A 20,291-nucleotide genomic window follows, 5' to 3' on the forward strand; every position below is an offset into this window, starting at 1 on the left:
ATAGGTTTAATGCATTGGAAACTCCTTTGCATGTATAATTAGTGAAAATATAGATCAAAGGTATTTAGAGTTGTATGTGCACCATAGGATGTTGTAGTATACAAAACCCAACATTCAGATGGTGATGCAACTTTAAGAAGAGACTAGTAGGTGACTGTGGTTCATATCTACATCGCCGGATATTCAAATCTACGTCACCGGAGGTGGTTTTGGGCGGTCTGGCAAAAAAAGAGTCTTTAGTGACTAGGATAGAATGATAAGCAGCAGTGGTTTGGCAGACGACGGTGTTCCGTCAAGTGGTGGTGGTGCGGCGACGGTGGTCAGTAGGAGGTGTTGGTATGACATCATTGGAGAGAGAGAGAGAGAGAGAGAGAGAGAGAGAGAGAGAGAGAGAGAGAGAGAGAGAGAGAGAGAGTGTTCCTAGAGGTATGTAGGTGGGGTTGTATATTTTTTTGATTTGATTTTAAATAAGAAATACAATAAAATTATAAAAGAAATAGAAAAATAAATTAATAAGGGTAAATCTGTTATTTGAAAAAAAATCAAAGTAAATTGGACCAAACTCATAACAAAACGAAAAGTTTGGACCTATGATATCAGTCCAATCATTTTTGAGCTAAAATGACAATTTTAAACTAACCAAGGATCATTTATGCAATTTTGTCAAAGATTCAAGAATATGCACAATTTTCAATTGCATCGATATCCGGAAGCTTTTATCGAATTCGTTTCTGTTGTTTTATAGTGAATAGTTACTTGGTTTTGAACGGAGTGATTCATGATCGTGGCGTCCTGGGGCCGTACCACGCAACTGAACTGATTATACAACCACCGGTCCACGACCACATTTAGGTGAACTACTTTTCTCATCTCTGCCGTCAATCGACACAACTACTCCGGTTTTGTTTCTAGGACAGTCGTTCTGCCAATGGCTGGCGTTAAAGTTAAGCACGAAATCCTGGAGGAATTGAACGGTGACGACAGTAACAATACGAAAACGAAGGATGTTTCGGGAGCTCCGGTGATTGATATTGATAGTTCCGATGACGATTCCTGTTCATCTGACGATGGAATTAAAAATGGCAAGAGGTCTAGGGTTTCGAGAGGTGTTGACGAAGTTCATAGAAACAAAAAGAATAAATCTGCGGATGGTGTGACTCTTCCCGCAGGTTTTCTAGATCGTTTACCGCCTAAGGATGCGGCATTGCAAAATAAGAAGGGAAATATTGTTTCGTCGGAACGGAACTGTAAGCAGTTTTGGAAAGCTGGCGATTTCGAAGGAGGTTCCGGATCTTCCAGATCTTCCGGTGGTGGTTGGGATGCACCCGCAGGTAAGTAAAACTTGCTGCTTTTTATGTTTTCATCGCCCAAGGGTTTTAGGGTTTTTTTTAAAGGAATTATCACAGTTACTTGCAATTATTAGGATTCAACTTGATCTGAGTTATTAAATTTTTAAACTTAATTAAGCTAACTAAACTTTGATTAAGGCTATTGCGAATGTGTTTATGGAAAGAAATGTAAAATTCGCTGAGAAAGGGAAGAACATTAAAGAAGTATAACTTTTATCTCAAAATTCTCCCAAACTTCTCAATCTCTAGGGCCACTAATTGTTTGCTGGTTTTGTACTTAACTCGTGAAAAGTTTAAGATTTTTGAGAGCAAATTCTTTACCTGACATATTTCATATCTACAGGTGGTATTGATCATTTAAGGGTTCATCCAAGATTTCTGCACTCCAATGCAACTAGTCATAAATGGGTTCTTGGAGGTAATGTTGTTTTATATGTTTTTGAGTTGGTTATTTTTCTGTTGTTTTTTTGTTATATGCAGTTGAAATCACTTATTTGGTTCATATTCCTAGTTTTTATACTTATAGATTGGTCTGTGTATATCTACTCATGCAGCTTTTGCAGAACTTCTGGACAATTCACTAGATGAGGTAATTATGCTGTGCCACTTAAAGACCATACAATCATCCATCTCTGTTACACATATCTATATATCATTTTCATTTCTTTCAATAGGTCTGTAATGGTGCTACTTATGTCAAGATTGATATGCTAACAAACAAGAAAGATGACAACAGAATGTTGCTGATTGAAGGTATTTGTGTGGCTTCCTTTGTATTGATTGCCTTTCTTGTTAACCATTTTCATCCACCATGTAATGTAGATAATGGTGGTGGGATGGACCCAGATAAAATGCGTCTATGCATGTCTCTTGGGTTTTCTTTGAAAAGCAAGATCAAAGATGCTATTGGACAATGTAAGTGACCTCACTTTACTCTCATCAAATATGTTCTTGGGTAGATTGGATGAATATTTTCTTTATTTGCCATTGTGATATTTTTAATAGATGGGAATGGTTTCAAAACAAGCACCATGAGGCTTGGAGCTGATGTCATTGTCTTCTCTCGATGCTCTGGGAAAAACGGAAATAGGTTTGTGGAATATATAATCTTAGGGGACTTGATATTTCAAAAACACTAAGAATAACATTTGATGATATTTCCTTGAAGGCCTACACAAAGCATTGGTCTATTGTCCTACACGTTTCTTCGGAGCACAGGAAAGGAAGATATCGTAGTTCCAATGGTAATTAAATTAACACATGCTTGAAATGTTTGCCAACTAAAATTTATGTTCTAAGTTATTATGCCTTAAACTCTAGAGGGCCTCAAATATTTCTGGAAAATGTCATGTCAAGACGTATGTCGGTTGCAATGTGAAAATTATTGATATTGTTTGGGAGCATCAAGTTAAAGTTAATCACAATGCTAGTCTTTTGGATGATCGAAAAGTGTGTCAGCAATCTTTCTTACAATTGTATTTAAGAATTACATGTCAAATTCCAAAATTTATGTTCTCATTCACATATATATTATTATTATTATTATTTATGTTATTTATAATTTTTGGTTGTTGTTGACTATGTCAAAAAGCTTGATTATGAAAGACGTGATCGAGAATGGAAGAAGATGAAACGATCATCAGCAAGTGATTGGGATAAAAACGTTGAGGCAATGGTACAATGGTCTCCTTTTTCAAGTGAAGCAGACCTCTTGAAACAAGTAAGATTTATTTTATGAGCAATAGTTTGTATCATTCTAAATTAATATGCTATTAATTTTATTTTATTTTTTATAGTTTGACAAGATGAAAGATCAAGGCACTCGCATAATCATTTACAATCTATGGGAAGACGATCAAGGCCAATTAGAGCTCGATTTTGATGCCGATAAACATGTTTGTGTTACATCAGCCTTGAATCAATGTAACTAATTTATAGACAATACATGATCAAAATCCACTGATTTCAATTCACATTAAACAACATGTCTTGCAGGATATTCAAATTCGAGGTGTTAACCGAGATGAGAGAAGTATAGAAATGGCAATACAGTATCCCAACTCTAGACACTTCCTCACATATCGCCACTCTCTCAGGGTAAATTCGACATTAAACTTAAATATTCTGTGTTACTGATTAATGATGGTTTAATAATTTAATTTTTTTTTTTTTATCAGAGTTATGCATCGATTCTGTATCTAAGAGTTCCTCCTTGCTTCCGGATGATTCTGCGTGGGGTTGATGTGCAACATCATAATATCGTAAATGATATGATGATGACAAATGAAGTGACATATCGTCCACAGCCTGGTCTTGATGGGGTCCCCAAGGACTTAAATGTAATTTTCTTCACTTGATAAAATAATTATTTGTTTGCTAAAGTTACCTACTTACCTTAGTTTAATTACTGCCTCTTTCAATGATCAGATGGTTGCTACAGTTACTGTGGGATTTGTAAAGGATGCAAGGGCTCATATCGATGTACAAGGATTCAATGTTTATCATAAAAACAGACTCATCAAGGTTTTGACTTTGTTGACTTTTTACATTCTCATGATGCATTAGATATCATATGACACTCCATCATTCTTGTTTCAACAGCCATTTTGGAGACTTTGGAATGCTGCAGGAAGTGATGGTCGTGGGGTCATAGGTTATATTTATCCCTTCAAAACTTTTAACATTTTTTTTGTGATTGATTCTAATTAATTTTTAATTTTTTTTATAGGTGTATTGGAGGCTAATTTTGTTGAACCAGCTCATGACAAACAAGGGTTTGAACGCACCAATGTTCTTTCAAGACTCGAAACACGCCTCGTTCATATGCAGAAGACATACTGGTATAAATATAATATTTCATAATTATAACATTCTAATTATTTTATTAAATTAAAAAAATAAGTAATAAACACAACCGTTTTCTGATTCAGGAATGCATACTGTCACAAAATTGGGTACGCGCCACGTCAGCACAAGAATAAACCGGAAGACCTAGGTATAAAATATTGTTTTCTTTTACATTGTGGGATACTTGCTCGATCTGTAAATAATACATCATTTTTTTTTATCTGGTAGAACCTTCTCCTAATTACAGAGATGACCCTTCTTCTAAAAAGAAGAGTAAGATACATGGTGTAGGTGTTGGCTCTTCTGAATCAACATCACCTATGTTTCAAAACATGCGTGATAATGATTTGAAAACAAACATGACTCCTAAACATGCAAATGCAAATGCAAATGGAGATTATTCTTCTCAGAGAGATTCATCAGGTCAAAAGACTCGTTTGGTTTCAGCTCTTGAGGTCAGGCATCCGGATTATTCTCCAATCCAAAAAGGAATGCAAGTTGTGACACGTGTTCCTGGTGGTGTTAATGGAAATGAAACTGCTCTTTCAAATAATAACACTCAGAGATTGAATCAGTTGGTTGAAGAAAACCATGAGTTGAAGGAAAGATTGAAAAGACGTGAAGAAGAGGTATTAGGTAATCTTCTTCAGGATCTAGAATCTGAAAAGAATCGTTGCAAAACACTTGAAGCACAGGTAAGTAATTTCACTAAACTTCGTGTCTGTTTTTCATGTTCATAAGTATATAACCTTAATTAGTATTTGTGTATATAATATGAACAGATTGAAGAGGAAAAACACAAATATGATGTTTTAAACAGGGAGCAAGAAAGTATCATTGCTATATTTACAGAGGAGAGAGAACGTAGAGACTCTGAGGAGCAAACACTGAGAAAGAAGTTGAAGGTTTGTTTATTTGTTTGTTTGGTAATAGTTAGTTATTCTACATTTGAAATGATTTAATTATTTATTTGTGTGTGAAGGAAGCGGAAGCTACAAATAAGAACTTGGTGGAAAAGGTGACACAGTTGCAGTTGGAGAAGATGAAGAGTCAGGGGCGCAAGTGGGGCCAGTAGGAGGAGCACACAATGAATGTAACGTCTGCTAGTGTCTGTTATGCATAATTTGCAGATGTTTTAGAGTTTTTTTTATTTTAGAAAGTATGGATGGTTTCAGTTTGTATGAAAAATGGAAGGGTTGTTACTTGTTATGGTTGTGTTTACTTGCTACCACGCTGTTTGCTTAAGTCAAGTGTCATGATTTGTTGCTTATTTATGGGATAGTGATTGCTCATAATATGTTTCAAATTAAAGAAAGAGTTATTGTATTTAGTGGTTTAGCAGTTATGATGCTTTTCTTTCTTTTATTTATGAAAATCAATGTAACTCATCAAATATGTTCTAATGGCAAATCGGAGAAGGTCTAATGAGCAAATTTTGTCAAGACTTTTGGAGTATTTTTGTGTATGAAAATGCCTTTGAAGGGATGTTATGTGGGGGGTTGTAGAACTAACCTCTTACATCAAATTCATGAACTAAAGAAAACCCAAAACACCTAGTATGCCATTGTTTACAAAATAAATCATCTATGCTTGTTAAAGTCAATAATAGGGAGCTCATAGGTTGGTTTGCTTGGTTTGAATTTTCAATAACCGAACAAAACTTAATGTACAAAGCAAACAGAAAGAGGTGGAGATGATTTCAAACCCATAATTTCCAGCAAATCTAATAAAAAATAGGATACCAAACTTGATTTTCCGACAAAAAAACGTTTCCCCCAACCAGTAATCTCAACACGAAGATCTCTTTGGCGCCGCCTCTATTCTCATCCTGTTACACGCATTGCAACAAAATCAAATGATAGAAATGGTCCAAGTTAAAAAAAATAAATAAATTAGGAACCAATCATATAAATTACTCCAAACCACAGGGACCATTTGTGTAATTTACTCTAAATATAATGAAAAAAAACAATTTAATTCCTTAGAATTTGTTTTTGGGTTTAATTATCGATTTTCTCGGTCCGAATCCGACCCAGGTGGGATATAAATACCTGCAGATTGGGCGGAATCGAGAGTGGGCGTAGGGAAGTAGACTTGGATAGATCTCTCTGTTTTTCTTATCTTCTTTACCATCAAAACCAAATAAAACAGAGGAGAAATGGCGGGGATAGGGTTATCATGGCCATCAAAGTTGACCGATAGACCTAAACTCACTTCCACCGTCTCTCGGTCTTCCTCATCTCGTTGCTGTTTATCTTCCGTTAAAATGACCGTCTCCGTCGACGAGAAGAAGAAGACTTTTACCCTCAAGAAATCTGAAGAAGCCTTCAACGCTGCCAAGGTATATGGATGTGGATTCCTATTTAATTAAATCTCCTTCTGCCTCAATTTTGTGTCATCGATTCCTTTCTCTTCTGCTGTTCAGTTGATGTTCTTGACTACCTGTTTCATTAACTGTTCAATGTGAATCAATAACATTCTGTTTATTAGCAATTTAGGAAAACACGAATCGCAAATTGCTTCTTATGTATTCCATCTGCGATTGGTTGTTTCTGTTCTATATAATTTTAGTATAATTAGATAGATTGTAGTTTCATATTGGTCAAAACACACATTAAATTGCTTTTTATTTTTTTATTTTTTTATATAGCTTTGAGTTCATAACTCTATGTTTCTATTCTATATGATTTCAGTACAATCAGATATATTGTGGTTTTGAAGAGAAATGTTTTACTACCAGCTTAGGTTAAACGACTTGTAGATGGCTTCTGTAAGTAATAGATTCATCATTTTAAGCAATTCTAATCGAGGAATTTAGCCTACTAAATTTTGGTAACAAGAGTGCATAATCTTAGCTATATATCATGGAGTTTGTGCTGCAACATTGCAATTTATTACAATCCACCAGTTAGCTAGCAATTAACATGCCCCAGATAAGAATTTTCAGACCATCAATTCAAAGAAGATGACAATCTCACTTTCTTTTCACCTCAACTCATAGAAGTTATATATTGAATTTAGTTCCAACTGTTAATTATAAAGATCCTAGTTTTGGCAATCTCATTCAATGAAAACATTCACTTACAGTGATTATTTGTTTTGTGATTCCTATTCTGTTGGCAGGAGTTGATGCCAGGAGGTGTTAATTCCCCTGTTCGTGCTTTCAAATCAGTTGGTGGGCAGCCTATTGTAATTGATTCCGTGAAGGGTTCTCACATGTGGGACATTGATGGCAATGAGTATATCGATTATGTTGGTTCCTGGGGACCCGCAATCATTGGCCATGCAGATGACGAGGTTACTTCTATCCTCTATCCTCTATCAAAATCTTTATATTCAGGGTTAAACGCAAGAAATACAAAACAATTTTCATTCCTATAATTTGATAGATTTTTCGAAGTATAATATCCTAACAAGAAAAATTACCAGGTACTTGCAGCCTTAGGAGAAACAATGAAAAAAGGAACAAGTTTTGGTGCACCATGTCTCCTAGAAAACGTATTAGCCGAAATGGTGATCTCAGCTGTTCCCAGTATCGAAATGGTCAGATTTGTGAATTCCGGGACAGAAGCATGCATGGGTGTACTCCGGTTAGCCCGTGCCTACACCGGAAAGACAAAAATAATAAAATTCGAAGGATGTTACCACGGCCACGCCGACCCCTTTCTTGTCAAAGCCGGAAGTGGAGTCGCCACCCTCGGACTCCCCGATTCCCCCGGAGTCCCCAAATCCGCCACCTCCGACACCCTAACATCCCCTTACAACGACATCGCCACCGTCCAAAACCTCTTCAATGCCCACAAAGGCCAGATCGCGGCCGTAATCCTCGAACCCGTAGTTGGAAACTCCGGATTCATCACTCCGACTCCGGAGTTTCTCAATTCCCTCCGCGAAATCACGAAACAGAACGATGCGCTTCTTATATTCGATGAAGTGATGACCGGGTTCCGGTTAGCGTATGGTGGGGCGCAGGAGTATTTCGGTGTGACTCCGGATTTGACGACTTTAGGGAAGATTATTGGTGGCGGGCTTCCGGTGGGGGCGTATGGCGGGAGGCGGGAGATCATGGAGATGGTGGCTCCGGCGGGACCCATGTATCAGGCGGGGACGCTTAGTGGGAACCCTTTGGCAATGACAGCTGGCATTCATACGCTTAAAAGGCTTCAAGGAGCGGGGACTTACGAGTACTTGGATAAAATTACAAGTGAACTTATTGGTGGGATTTTGGATGAGGGTAAAAAGGCGGGGCATGCGATGTGTGGAGGGTATATTAGGGGAATGTTTGGGTTCTTTTTTACGGATGGACCTGTGTATAATTTTGAGGATGCTAAAAAGAGTGATACAGATAAATTTGGGAGGTTTTATAGAGGGATGTTGGAAGAAGGTGTTTATTTTGCTCCATCTCAGTTTGAGGCTGGGTTTACTGGGTTGACTCATACACCTGAGGATATTCAGCGGACGATTGATGCTGCTGCCAAGGTTTTCAAACAGCTTTAGATTTTGTCAAGTGGTAAGGTTTTATCGTGAGTGAGTTTCGTTTATATTTTTTTTGTAGGTATATGCATTTGGATTTAGTTATGGTTTTTACCATGTTGTAATATGTTTAGATATGAGTGTGTAATAAGATTCTTCGTTTGGAGTTCTTTTTGCTGATGGTTTTTGTAGTAACTTGTTATCGTTCTCTTTTATCTACTTCACCGGTTGACCCTGACATCCCTGATCAAAGATCGATCTTAAGAAAAAAAGGTTTAGGTTAAATGCAGGAAATATAGTAATAGACTGTCATTTCCTAAATAATATTACTCCTACCACCTTATAAGCTTAGAATATAGAAGCACATCAAAATAGTATAAACTTATAAACGAATAACAATAATAAAAACTTCAAACTTATAAATTTGGAGATATGAAAGAAATATTCATGTTTGTTAATATATAAACTAATTTTGTTGGATTGGTTATACTATGAACGGAACTATATCCGCAAGATCGTTTTATGTTTTGCAAGATTGTAATCATAAGATTGGATCGGGATCGGAAGATCTTACCCAAATGAATTTATATTCAAATTTGCTTGTAAGGTCTTGGATGTGCAATATACATTATAACTTAATGTCAATTAAGACGTCGATATAGAGTTAACTTTAACTTTTAAACATGAACCATAATTTTTGTTGCTGCAAACCGTAAAAAATTAAGAAGAAAACATCTTAATTACAGAAAGAAACAAGATCATTATGATCTACAATTATAGGCTTAACATCAAAAATGAAATAACATGAGTGTAACTTGTCTAATTCAAGATGAAGTGATGATGATCTATGATGATTTTGCAACTTGTAATGCTTGATTTCAAGTTGAGTAAAAAATTTTTTAGACTCGACTATATAATAAAATTATATAGATGGGATCGGATCGTATTCATATCTTAAGATTTTAGTTGGGATCTCTATAGATATTACTTCATATAGATCCTAATGAAATCGGACCTGGCTCAAATAAGGGATCTTACCAACCATCCTATACAAATTTAAAAAGCTTAAAAATTCTAGGATAAAAAATAGTTTGGATAAATTTTCTCATGTAGACCGGTTCGAAGCCCGGTTATGGACGCGAACCGTAGATAAAATTGGTGATAAACAAGGTTTCATCATGAAGAGGAACAGAGAAGACATGGAGATCGTCTGGCAAACTCCGGCCAACCCTCCGGAGCGCCATGATTATATCTTCCGTAACGGTAATCTACTCATGAAAAATATACATCTCCTTTTGGAAACGCATACCTTCATAACGATTCTTAAACCCATATATATTTTCAGGCATTCGTTATGTTAAACCCTACTACTTCGAATTCATTTCTCATGTATGTACGCGCTTCATATCACCATACATTTTGATATTAATAACAGTACGATTGTGAACTTTGTACATCTAAAACCCTAATTAAACCTCTTTACTGCTGGAATTTGGTTCATGTGAACGACAGGCTAAGGTTCGGTGGGCCGGGAAGACCATCGTTGATCTGTTTGCCGACGAGTTTAAAGGTCGGAACCGTGATTACTATGTAAGGACATATAGATATGCCGTTAAACTGCTTATTTTTTTTTTCAAGTTCCGAAATTGATTGAAATATTTTGTGTATTGGATACAAGTTAAGTGGATGAACTCTGAACAATCTGAATAGTGATGATAGTTTTATCTTATAAAATTGTAGGATTCTGCTGTAAAGTCTGGCCGCATACAGGTAAATGGAAAGACAGTGTCTGTTTATTACAGAGTTCAATCATCACAAAAGATTAGTCACTTCCTGCATAGGTGTGTATGTGTTCTACTCAATGTTTTGTTCATCAACCAATTTTTTTTGAACAAAACATATGATGCTATTTTATTTTACCTTCTTGTTTGGCCATACCACTATGAAATCAAGCTTTTAATTTTGTATGGAAGGATGTAGGCATGAACCCCCAGTGATGGCATTGGATGTTAAGATTCTGCACAAAGGAGAAGATGTACTTACTGTTTGTAAGCCTGCATCTGTTCCCGTAAGTGTAAATTCTTATTTTATGCTTCCCCAAAAGTGTTCTGTACTTTTGTTTATTCTCATAATTATATTTGTTTATTTTCCTAACAGTTCTTGTTTAGTTTAGAGCTTTCATTAAGAAAATTAGCCTTCAGGCAGATTGTTACAACAAGCACACTGGTCACATAGTTAAAGATTATAGACTAGAATCACATTTCTTCTAGTTACATTAGTTACATCAGACATTGCCATCACCTTCTGAGTTCTGACAACTTAAGATAAATCATCATATCCTAATATTGTGGAGTCATACTTGCCTTAATCATATAATAAAGCTATATAAAGAGAAACAAAACTATATTATACATTGTTACCTCTATTTAATAACTACAATAAATAAAATCATTTAACTAACATGTGAAAACAAAACACATCCACCTGGACGTTTTTGTGTCGATCCTTTTCCCTTATTGAAGGAAGTGATGCCCTAGACAAGAATATCTATGGCATGTTTTGCCTGCTTCTTCTTCATATCATATTTCATACTAATCTGTTTTACATTCTACTTCTAACTAGATAATAATTTTTTATTGCTTAATCTATTTGACTAGATATACCAAATTGCCTGAATACATTTTACAGGAATTTATATCATAAAAAAGTAATTGTCAAAATTTTCAAAATGATACAAATACCATAGATAAAAACATTATCATAACATACCATTTACTTGTTTTTCATTTATCAAAATATTAATATGAACTAAAGTTATTCTTAAAAATTATGATGTAGACTTAAAAATTGGAAAATCATATGAGTGTAGATTATATAAAATTATAAACATATGAGAAAGATATAGATACATTAGTTAATTTTTTTTATAAGTTTAACCATGGGAGTGAGTTTATAACAAAAACTTTTTGATCAATAAAGGTTAGTGGAAATCTGATGTCACAGAATTAAAAAGCTTTGGAGAGGTTAACCATTGGAGATGCCCTAGTGATGATGCACATTTGAAAAAAAAAACTAAATAGGATATTATTCGACTTAGAAGTTCATATGCTAATTTAACTTGGATTTTTTAGACTAGTCAATTGTTTGGAACTCACATTTATTTCTTAAATGGTTATATTTAACTTTTGTTGACTTGTAGTGATTTTGATTAGTTAATGCATTAGGTATTATTTATTATTTTTATATTAAATAATTTTTTTTGGGAAAGAGACCCACATCTTGGCAAACTATTTAAACCTCAAATATCATACCTGAAAAGTATATTATTTGAAAAAAAACATTTGCTTCTTTTTTCAGGTACATCCATGTGGTCAATATCGTAAGAACACAGTTGTTGGCATTCTTCAGGCAGAGCACGACTTGGCCCCTCTCTTCCGTATCCAACTTTTCATTTCACAAATTACCATTTTGCCCATTTTCATCTCTCCCTTTGGTGGTTTCTTTTCACATTCAAAACATCTTTTTTTTTCTTAACTAAACAAAAGCCATTCATCGTCTCGATCGTTTGGTCTCGGGGCTTCTTATTCTTGCCAGAAGTGCTTCTCAAGCTGAAATTTTCAGACAACAGGTAACTTTTTTTTTTCCCTCGTCATTACAAATAAAGTTAAAAAATATTTAATTTTAAATTTGGTTCAATTTTACTGCAGATTGAAGCTGGGATGGTACAAAAACAGTATGTTGCAAAAGTTGTTGGGGAATTTCCTGAGGAGGTATAGCTTAAGCAGACATTTAATTATTTCCTTCATGTTTTTAATTAAAATTTTTTGTTTATAAATCTGATACAGCAAGTCGTAAATTTGAGAGTAAATTTCAATGCTCGAGAAGGAAGGAGTACAGTAGAGGTAGAACCATGCCTGCTTGATGTTACATAATTTGTTACCTTTTATATGTCAGATTTATTATCTGTTGTATTAAATATTAATCAGGTATTTTTCCCTGTATAGCCAGAGTCCACGGATGAAAAAGTCAACGGAAAGTCCGCATGTACAAAATTTACTAGAATCTCCACAAACGGGAAATATAGCATCGTATCATGTCATCCAGTCACTGGAAGAACTCATCAAGTAAGAAACACATACCACCAACATGATATGACAGAACAAGTTGTACTGTGTTTGGCATGCAGACTAAGTCCGGGACTAATGTCTAAGATAAAAATTGCAATTATTTAAGATGGGACAAGATCTCGCTCTTGATCTTCCGTCTATTGCAAAAGACGTAAATACCCTCCTCATCCTGATACCTCTTTGTCTTTGATAGATTCGTGTGCACCTACAATCCACGGGTCACCCGATAGCGAATGACCCACTCTACCTCTCCGATCAAATTGATAGCAACTCTAGGAGAGCATTTACTGCGCATAAAACCGCAGTGAAGTCAACTCATTCATTGGAATCCAAGTCAAATGATAATCACATCAGTGAATCCGAACATTCCGTTGAAGATTTTGACATAGATCCAATGTGCACAAATTGCCCAAACTTGGCTCCTATAGGGTAATCAACATTATTATACAATTTTAACATTATTTTGATATTATATTTTGTTACATTTGAATGCGGGTTTATTGTCGATATGACTGTTATTATGAATGCAGATACGATGGGAGTGAAGAAGGTTTGTGGCTTCATTGTGTTCGATACAGTGCACCCGATTGGTTATATGAATGTCCATATCCAGAATGGGCATCTTTAAGCTTATAAATCTTTCTAAATTTGGCTCTAAATTTTCATTTAAAAATCAGTTAGTCTATTTGTATTTGGATGTACAATATTTGTGCTACTATAATGTAACAAGGTACAATTGTCCTGTCAGTAGACTTGACAAACGCGCCTTGTCAATTTGAAACATTAAACGGGTTGAGAGAGCTTGACCTTAATCCTATCCATTTAATTACTTTGAACATGTTGTGTCAACTATTTGTTTTAATGTCTAGTTAGCTGGTTAGGGTTTAGACTTTTAAATGTGTTGTGTAATGTCGGTTGAACATTTAGCAGCTTGAAAGAGTAGAAGTTGGGGAGAGTGGAGACGAAAACAAAAGTGAAATTGAAAAGAGTAAGAGTTAGGAGGCAAAATGATGAAATTATAGGAAGTTTAGCGGGAAAAATGTAAAGAGTAAGAGTTAGGGTGATAGATAGTGTGAGATCATAAAGAAGAGGGTGTGGTCAAATAGGACCGAGGAATATGGGAGTGATGTTATTATTATTATTATTATTATTATTATTATTATTATTATTATTATTATTATTAGGACTTAGTTTTACATTTCAAAATTTGACTAGGTAAAAAGAAACCGAAACAACTTTTCTTTAAAGTACATTATTAAACATGAATTCACACTTCCACCTAAAAATATCCACCAATATATTCAAGGGGTGTACCACAAAATCATATTAAGAGATAATTTAAAGCTACATCGGTTTTCACAAAAAGAAATTACACTAAAAGTTCAGCCTAAATTAAAAGCTTAACTTTATAAAAAAAATCAAACAATTACTTGAAAGAGTAATTTTAGTTTCTAGCAAGATTTTCTTACTGTTCCTCAATTCCTCCTTTTAATTCCAATTGTGTGATTATTTCTTCAATAAATTAATAGTACCCAAAACTTTATTTTATTTTAGGGTTATTATGTAAAAAATTGCATTTTCCAATTTTCTAAAATGTATTTTTATTTGTGTAATTTTAAGAAAACCTTCATATTTTCTCATGTTTTTTCATTTTAGCCTTTTTAGTGAATGTACTAGTAATCTACCAGTAATATGCAACCCTTTCTCTCCCGAATTTCCTCAGATATGAAAATCTTTTTGTTTTAAGTTTTAACCAACGTTTCATTTTGGCTAAAGATTTTCTCGTCCTTATTGTTACTTATGATATTCTTGATGGATGAAGTTGGAGGCTTGATTTCATATGTGCTTGCTAATTTGAAGGATGCAGTTTTGAGTTGTGGAGTCTGCTATCCTTGACCTTATTGCCTCTTTCAATCACTAAAACGGAGTATATTGCTATAACTAAAGCTAGAAATGAGCTCATTTGGTTGAAAATTTTCCTATAGTGTTGGACATGAAACAAGAAATGTGTCTTGTATTATTATAACCAAAGTGTAGTTCACTTGGCGAAGAATCTAATGTTTCACATTAGAACAAAACACCTTTAAACGAGGTACCATATTATCAACGATTTGATAAGAACATTAGAAAAAAACATCTTTAAATGAGGTACCATATTATCAAGGATTTGATAAGTGACAATCCTTTGAACTTGAAGAAGATCCTTGGTTTGAAGGATCCAACATGCATGTTCACCAAGGTAGTAACAATAGAGAAGTTGAAATTATGTATGGCTTCAACATGCCTTCAGATACTTGAAGAAAAGGCAAGTGCTAGAGAGAGATTCCGTTACCGAGTTTGAGTTCAGATGTGAACATATTGTTTATATCATATTGGTTGATCAACCTCCAAGTGAGAGATTTTTGAGTTGTAGAGCTTGATATCCGTTTTAACCTTATTGCTGCATCATAATAAAATTTTCTTGGAGCAGTTCATATAGCAGAATCCAAGGCTTAGGGCAAAGTTGTTGGTGCAAAACTTTGGCTGTTGATGATTGTTACTTCTAGGAGAAGCTTCGAGGGAGAAACAACATGATGCGGTACATGTGATTGACGTCATATGCCAAATTTGTCAACATTATTTTTTGGGCTTGGCCTTATTTGTAGATTTTAAGTCAACTTGCATCTATAAATAGATTCTTTATGAATGATTGTAACTCTTAAGCAAAAAAAGGGTCTAATTGGTGGCTATCAATAAAATCTCTCTATGGTTTATCCGTTGACGTAGCACGAATCGAGTGAACAATGTCATATCCTTGTGTTCTTTATTTTCTCCCCATCTTTATTTTATTGTTTTTTTATTAGTGTGTTTATCGAAGTTCTAAATCCCAACATGAAAGTTCTGTTTCTGCTAACTTAGATGCAACCGAATCACAAATGATTTCCCTTCTACGAATCTAGAGACCGAAGGTTCCGTGTCTGCTAAATTTGATGAAATCGGATCACAAATAGTTTTGAGTCCGCTAATTTGGAGATTGAAGGTTCATTTTCATATTAGCAGATATATAAAATTTAATGTCATTCTCTGTAAAAATTATAACATCTACCGGTTAATTTTGACATGGATACCACATGAAAATCAGTGTGAAGTTTATATTCTCTATGGGTACATCACCCATCCATTTCTCTTGATTGAATAATCAAACTTTTACTTTAAGTTATTGTATGGTAGTCTATTATAACACTGCAATTAATTTTTAATATCATGATCATCATCGATTTCTTCTATTGTCTTCATTATCTTCGTTTCATGTACTTCCCAATTAAAGTCTCTTCTTATGCAAGACCTACCAAAGGATTCTTTTTCAATCAAGCAGTTGTAAGTTTTAAATAAATTGTCAATATGTCAATAACATGTATTTACATTTTGTTTAAAGAATATTCATAAAGTATAATAGTCTTCTTTTAATGCTTTAAACTCCATGAGTTAACCTCAATTGCTATTAATTATCATGGAAAGATAGCCTTTTTTTTGTCTCTTTCATATCATGTATTCCTTGAACCTTTGGAGAATAGCTTTATATTTTGTTCTGGCATAACTTTTAATCTAGTTTCCATGAGCTATCTACCATTTCACAAAACTTTTTATCACATTTTTCGCTACATCTACAAATTCATTCAACTACTAACACAGATTGGATTACCCCTTGATGATATGTTGCTACTTTTAGTATAGGGATAACGACTTAAAAAGGTAATATATTTTTTGTAACATCCCAAAATAGCAATATTTTTTTTTCATTTAAAAGTCATTTAAAACATTCATTAATTGTTCAGAACCCATACAATTCATAGTATTAAATCATCAGAGTACAAGTTATTTCAAATGCGGAAACCATGAGGGGAGGATGTTGTGCCATCACGCCGGGCCCTTCCCTTTGGAACTGGAAGTACCTGAAATCATAAACACAAACTGTAAGCGTAACGCTTAGTGAGTTACCCAAGTACCAAACACCACACATTAAAGAAGATAAATGCTTTCGGACAAATCATAGTCTTTTCGTTCAGTGCCGAGGGCCAAATCTTGGTCTTTCATACAAATGCCAAGGGCCAGATCTTGGTTTCTCATATAACTGCTAGGGGTCAGATCCCGGTCTTGAGGTTTGTAACCTATCGTGTTGACATATTCTTATTTTTATGCCCATTCCAGTTAAAGTTGACTATGAATGTGAGTTCTATGAAGTTCTCAGTTGTTTGCATAACTACTTGGAAACAATGGTAGGCCCTTGTGCTACCAGGTGGCAAGAAGTTAAGATTAAACAAGTTCAGTCCATATAGTATGGATTTGTCACTAACCTTGTCTTGTGATTATGGTTAGTGACAAATGCCAGGGGCCGGATCTTCCATATAATCATCACATGGCATCCAAAATTCTACACAACAAACAATGGACCGGCATTGGTGCCTTCGGCCCATGGATCTAGTGAGGAAACTCACCTCAATTGCTGAAAAACCCTGATAAACGCTCGGGCTGCTGGACTGGAGAAATCCCCATGCTAACTAAACAATAGAGTCCCAATTAATAATTGAGACATAACCCAAAACTAAAAACCTACAATACTTGCCTAATGTCCATGGTAAAAAAGGGTCAAGTTAGTCTTTCAAGCCCAATAAAATCCTAGGCCCAACCCCAAGGATCATCCAAGGTCCAATATTGGCCCAACATCAGAAGTGGCCCAACAAGAAGTAAGTCTATGGTCCAGCCCAACAAGCAAGCCCAACGATTAAGGACTAAAAATCACCCAAGCTAGACTGGGCCGTACGCTCGGCGTACCAACTGGTACGCACAGCGTACTCGGCCAAAGTGGATGGATCGTGACTGGGATGCAGTACGCGCGACATACAAGGAGTTATGCCAGGCGTACGCACCCCACATGCAAACTCATGCAAAGTGTCTTAATGCCTTAAGACCCTACAGCCAAAACTTAGATCTGAACCCACTACGACCCTAAGGCCATAAAGTTGCAAAATTTATGCCTTTGTATGGCAACAAGAAGCCCAACACTAAAAACCTAGCTTACTTCACCCTTTTCTACACCCTAACTCTTGGATGGGGACAAATCAAGGTCCAAGCTTGCATCTTTATGACTTGAGATGCCTTAAAACGTCTGAAAGGACACCTTGAAGGCTTAGGAGTACCTCATACTCATCAAGCCCTAAACTTTGGGGACAAAAAAGAAGAAAACAAGGCTTAACTAAGATCTAAAGAAACATAAGCCAAGTGTGGAGCTTTATACCTCCAAATGGTGCACAATGAAGAGGAGATGCTGGATCAAAAGTCTTGAGAGCAAAGCTTTTTCCTTAAAGATCCGTCTTCACAACCAAGGAAGCACACAATCACTCCAAAAAGCACAAAATGCTCAAAATGAACTAGGGTTTGCAAAGAGGGTCGATCTTGGGATGGAGGCTGATAAAGGGGAAGGTCTTGGGGCCATAGTGGTATTTAAATAGTGCACAAACCTTAATTGTTAGGGTTTTGGTCTCAACCACGTACGCCCGACGTACCAGAGTACGCGCAACGTACTAGCACAGGACATAGTACGCTCAACGTACCAAGGCATATGCCCCACGAACTCGAGCAACACCAAAAGTCATGGATTTTGACATCGGGGACCCTTCTTGCAACAAATCAAAACTCAAGGGTCCAAAAGCAAACCTGAAAAGGAATAGATGTTACATTTTTTGATTTGTACATATTTGGTCATTGATTTTTTTGTCAACATTTGACCATTTAACTTGTTTTTCTGTCCACATTTAGTCCTTATAACCGGCTACTTCAGGTTAAGGCGAAAAAATGACTTAATAGAGTAATATATTTTTTAGTTTGTACATATTTAGTCCTTAAAATTTTTGTACACATTTAGTCCTTATGACCGATTTCTTTAGATTTTGCTCACAACATCCTACGTAAGACAATAACTAATGATGTGTTCTCATACGTGACTCGTCCATCACTTATATCAGTAACCTAATTCACGAATTGGTCAAATAATGTCGGTGCCCTAGTTTTCTCCTAACAGAAGATGTCTTCGACTGCAGTTTCATTTATTTCCATAGCAGACAATGATATTCTTTGTCTTGGAAGTGAAAATTCAATTTGGGAGGAAGCAATCACAAAGAATCTCGTTGTTTGCTATAGAGATAGATGAAACTTTATTTTGTCTTGGAAGTTCAAATTCTTTTAGCGTATTCCTTAACTCTTTTGTCTTGTAAGTGCAAATTCGAGTTGATAGGAAGCAATCATAAAGAATCCCGTTGTCAGCTATGGAGATAGATTAAACCAAAACCGAAGATATATTCTGCTAGGAGAAAACTAGGGCACCAACATTATTTGACCGATTTGTGAATTAGGTTACTGATATAAGTGAAGGACGAGTCACATATGAGAACACCTCATTAATGATTGTCCCACGGAGGATGGCGTGAGCAAAATCTAAAGAAACCGCTCATAAGGACTAAATGTGTACAAAAACATTAAGGACTAAATGTGTACAAACAGAAAAATATATTACCCTATTAAGTCATTTTTTCTGGCTTAACCCGGAGTAGCTGGTTATAAGGACTAAATGTGAAAAAAAACAAGTTAAATGGTCAAATGTGGACAAAAAAAAACTCAGTGACCAAATGTGTACAAATCAAAAAGTATATTACCCTTTTACGTCATTATCCCTTTAATATAATGACATACTAACCCTTCAATATATATATATATATATATATATATATATATATATATATATATATATATATATATATATATATATATACACACACATACACACATATACATTTTCAATGTTCATTTTTGTATAATTGTGTTGTTCATTTTTATAAAGTACATAGTTAGTCACATTTGTACTTTTATTAATATATAGTACAATTATGGAGTGCATTCAGTTTATGCACTTTCATGTCGCTTTAGGAGTATTGAATCATTAGAAACATTTATGAGTTCTTTTAGTTGTTAGAAGATCATGCATAATTGAGTTACATAGGCTTAGAGTTTTGTCTTAGCCCTACTGCCTGTTCTCATCTGATAGGGTTCCAAAACGATGCGAATTATTCGAAGGCCTATGTGATTCTATATAAGGTATGGTCTTTGAGAATCAAGGATTGTAAGTGTTGGTTGAGTTGATTCAGGGCTTTGATGTTGTGGGCGGCAGCCAATGGTGGTTTTAACCCTAAGTGGGGGAGAACTGAGTATTCAGACTTGGGATTCGAATGACGGGTTGACTTTCAGTTTCAACTTCATGGGTCATATGAGTCTACAGTTCAAGTATGAGAGATTATTAGTTCAAGATCATTGATGCGTGAAGGGAGATGAAGCAGTTTATCATCAGAGTGCTCGTGGTTATAACTTTTAGCATTATATCTCTCAAGGGTATTTTGGATTTTCATCCAAGCTTCAAAAATAAATACAGGAATTGATTGGATCGCGGGTGCAAATTGGGTAGCTA

The 20,291-nt window shown here is 35.2% G+C and overlaps 3 protein-coding genes across 3 annotated transcripts; all 3 read left to right on the forward strand.

Moving 5' to 3' along the window:
• The first annotated feature begins 713 nt into the window (after positions 1 to 713).
• On the forward strand, positions 714 to 5,441 carry LOC145130632 (protein MICRORCHIDIA 7-like). Its single transcript, XM_079065428.1, has 18 exons — positions 714 to 1,331; positions 1,693 to 1,767; positions 1,904 to 1,938; positions 2,024 to 2,102; positions 2,172 to 2,264; positions 2,355 to 2,439; positions 2,518 to 2,593; positions 2,941 to 3,069; positions 3,146 to 3,244; positions 3,345 to 3,446; positions 3,527 to 3,688; positions 3,777 to 3,872; positions 3,951 to 4,002; positions 4,078 to 4,189; positions 4,280 to 4,344; positions 4,425 to 4,891; positions 4,979 to 5,101; positions 5,179 to 5,441. The coding sequence occupies exons 1-18, from the start codon at positions 929 to 931 to the stop codon at positions 5,269 to 5,271; spliced, it is 2,346 nt and encodes a 781-aa protein (XP_078921554.1). The 5' UTR covers positions 714 to 928; the 3' UTR covers positions 5,272 to 5,441.
• An 803-nt stretch (positions 5,442 to 6,244) lies between these two features.
• On the forward strand, positions 6,245 to 8,864 carry LOC145130694 (glutamate-1-semialdehyde 2,1-aminomutase, chloroplastic-like). The gene is made up of 3 exons (XM_079065484.1): positions 6,245 to 6,537; positions 7,320 to 7,493; positions 7,626 to 8,864. Exons 1-3 carry the CDS (start codon positions 6,355 to 6,357, stop codon positions 8,691 to 8,693), a joined length of 1,425 nt encoding a protein of 474 aa, XP_078921610.1. The 5' UTR covers positions 6,245 to 6,354; the 3' UTR covers positions 8,694 to 8,864.
• An 887-nt stretch (positions 8,865 to 9,751) lies between these two features.
• Positions 9,752 to 13,632, forward strand: LOC145130748 (Pseudouridine synthase family protein). Its single transcript, XM_079065537.1, has 12 exons — positions 9,752 to 9,932; positions 10,015 to 10,058; positions 10,182 to 10,259; positions 10,410 to 10,510; positions 10,650 to 10,737; positions 12,027 to 12,105; positions 12,215 to 12,297; positions 12,377 to 12,439; positions 12,515 to 12,571; positions 12,674 to 12,793; positions 12,990 to 13,225; positions 13,327 to 13,632. The coding sequence occupies exons 1-12, from the start codon at positions 9,848 to 9,850 to the stop codon at positions 13,430 to 13,432; spliced, it is 1,140 nt and encodes a 379-aa protein (XP_078921663.1). The 5' UTR covers positions 9,752 to 9,847; the 3' UTR covers positions 13,433 to 13,632.
• The last annotated feature ends 6,659 nt before the right edge of the window (positions 13,633 to 20,291 follow it).

The sequence above is a fragment of the Lactuca virosa genome, chromosome 1 (assembly GCF_052849685.1).
Source record: "Lactuca virosa cultivar CGN04683 chromosome 1, Lactuca_virosa_CGN04683_v6, whole genome shotgun sequence".
In the NCBI taxonomy this organism is placed as follows: Eukaryota; Viridiplantae; Streptophyta; class Magnoliopsida; order Asterales; family Asteraceae; genus Lactuca; species Lactuca virosa.

What these genes read in the sequence shown, in the direction of transcription:
- LOC145130632 (XM_079065428.1), top strand. Translation starts at nt 929, where the DNA reads ATGGCTGGCGTTAAAGTTAAGCACGAAATCCTGGAGGAATTGAACGGT. An exon ending in TGGTTGGGATGCACCCGCAG is followed by an intron (nt 1,332 to 1,692) that starts GTAAGTAAAACT and finishes TCATATCTACAG; the next exon opens with GTGGTATTGATCATTTAAGG. An exon ending in TCTGGGAAAAACGGAAATAG is followed by an intron (nt 2,440 to 2,517) that starts GTTTGTGGAATA and finishes ATTTCCTTGAAG; the next exon opens with GCCTACACAAAGCATTGGTC.
- LOC145130694 (XM_079065484.1), top strand. Translation starts at nt 6,355, where the DNA reads ATGGCGGGGATAGGGTTATCATGGCCATCAAAGTTGACCGATAGACCT. An exon ending in AAGCCTTCAACGCTGCCAAG is followed by an intron (nt 6,538 to 7,319) that starts GTATATGGATGT and finishes TTCTGTTGGCAG; the next exon opens with GAGTTGATGCCAGGAGGTGT. An exon ending in TTGGCCATGCAGATGACGAG is followed by an intron (nt 7,494 to 7,625) that starts GTTACTTCTATC and finishes AAAAATTACCAG; the next exon opens with GTACTTGCAGCCTTAGGAGA.
- LOC145130748 (XM_079065537.1), top strand. Translation starts at nt 9,848, where the DNA reads ATGAAGAGGAACAGAGAAGACATGGAGATCGTCTGGCAAACTCCGGCC. An exon ending in GTCGGAACCGTGATTACTAT is followed by an intron (nt 10,260 to 10,409) that starts GTAAGGACATAT and finishes ATAAAATTGTAG; the next exon opens with GATTCTGCTGTAAAGTCTGG. An exon ending in CTGAAATTTTCAGACAACAG is followed by an intron (nt 12,298 to 12,376) that starts GTAACTTTTTTT and finishes ATTTTACTGCAG; the next exon opens with ATTGAAGCTGGGATGGTACA.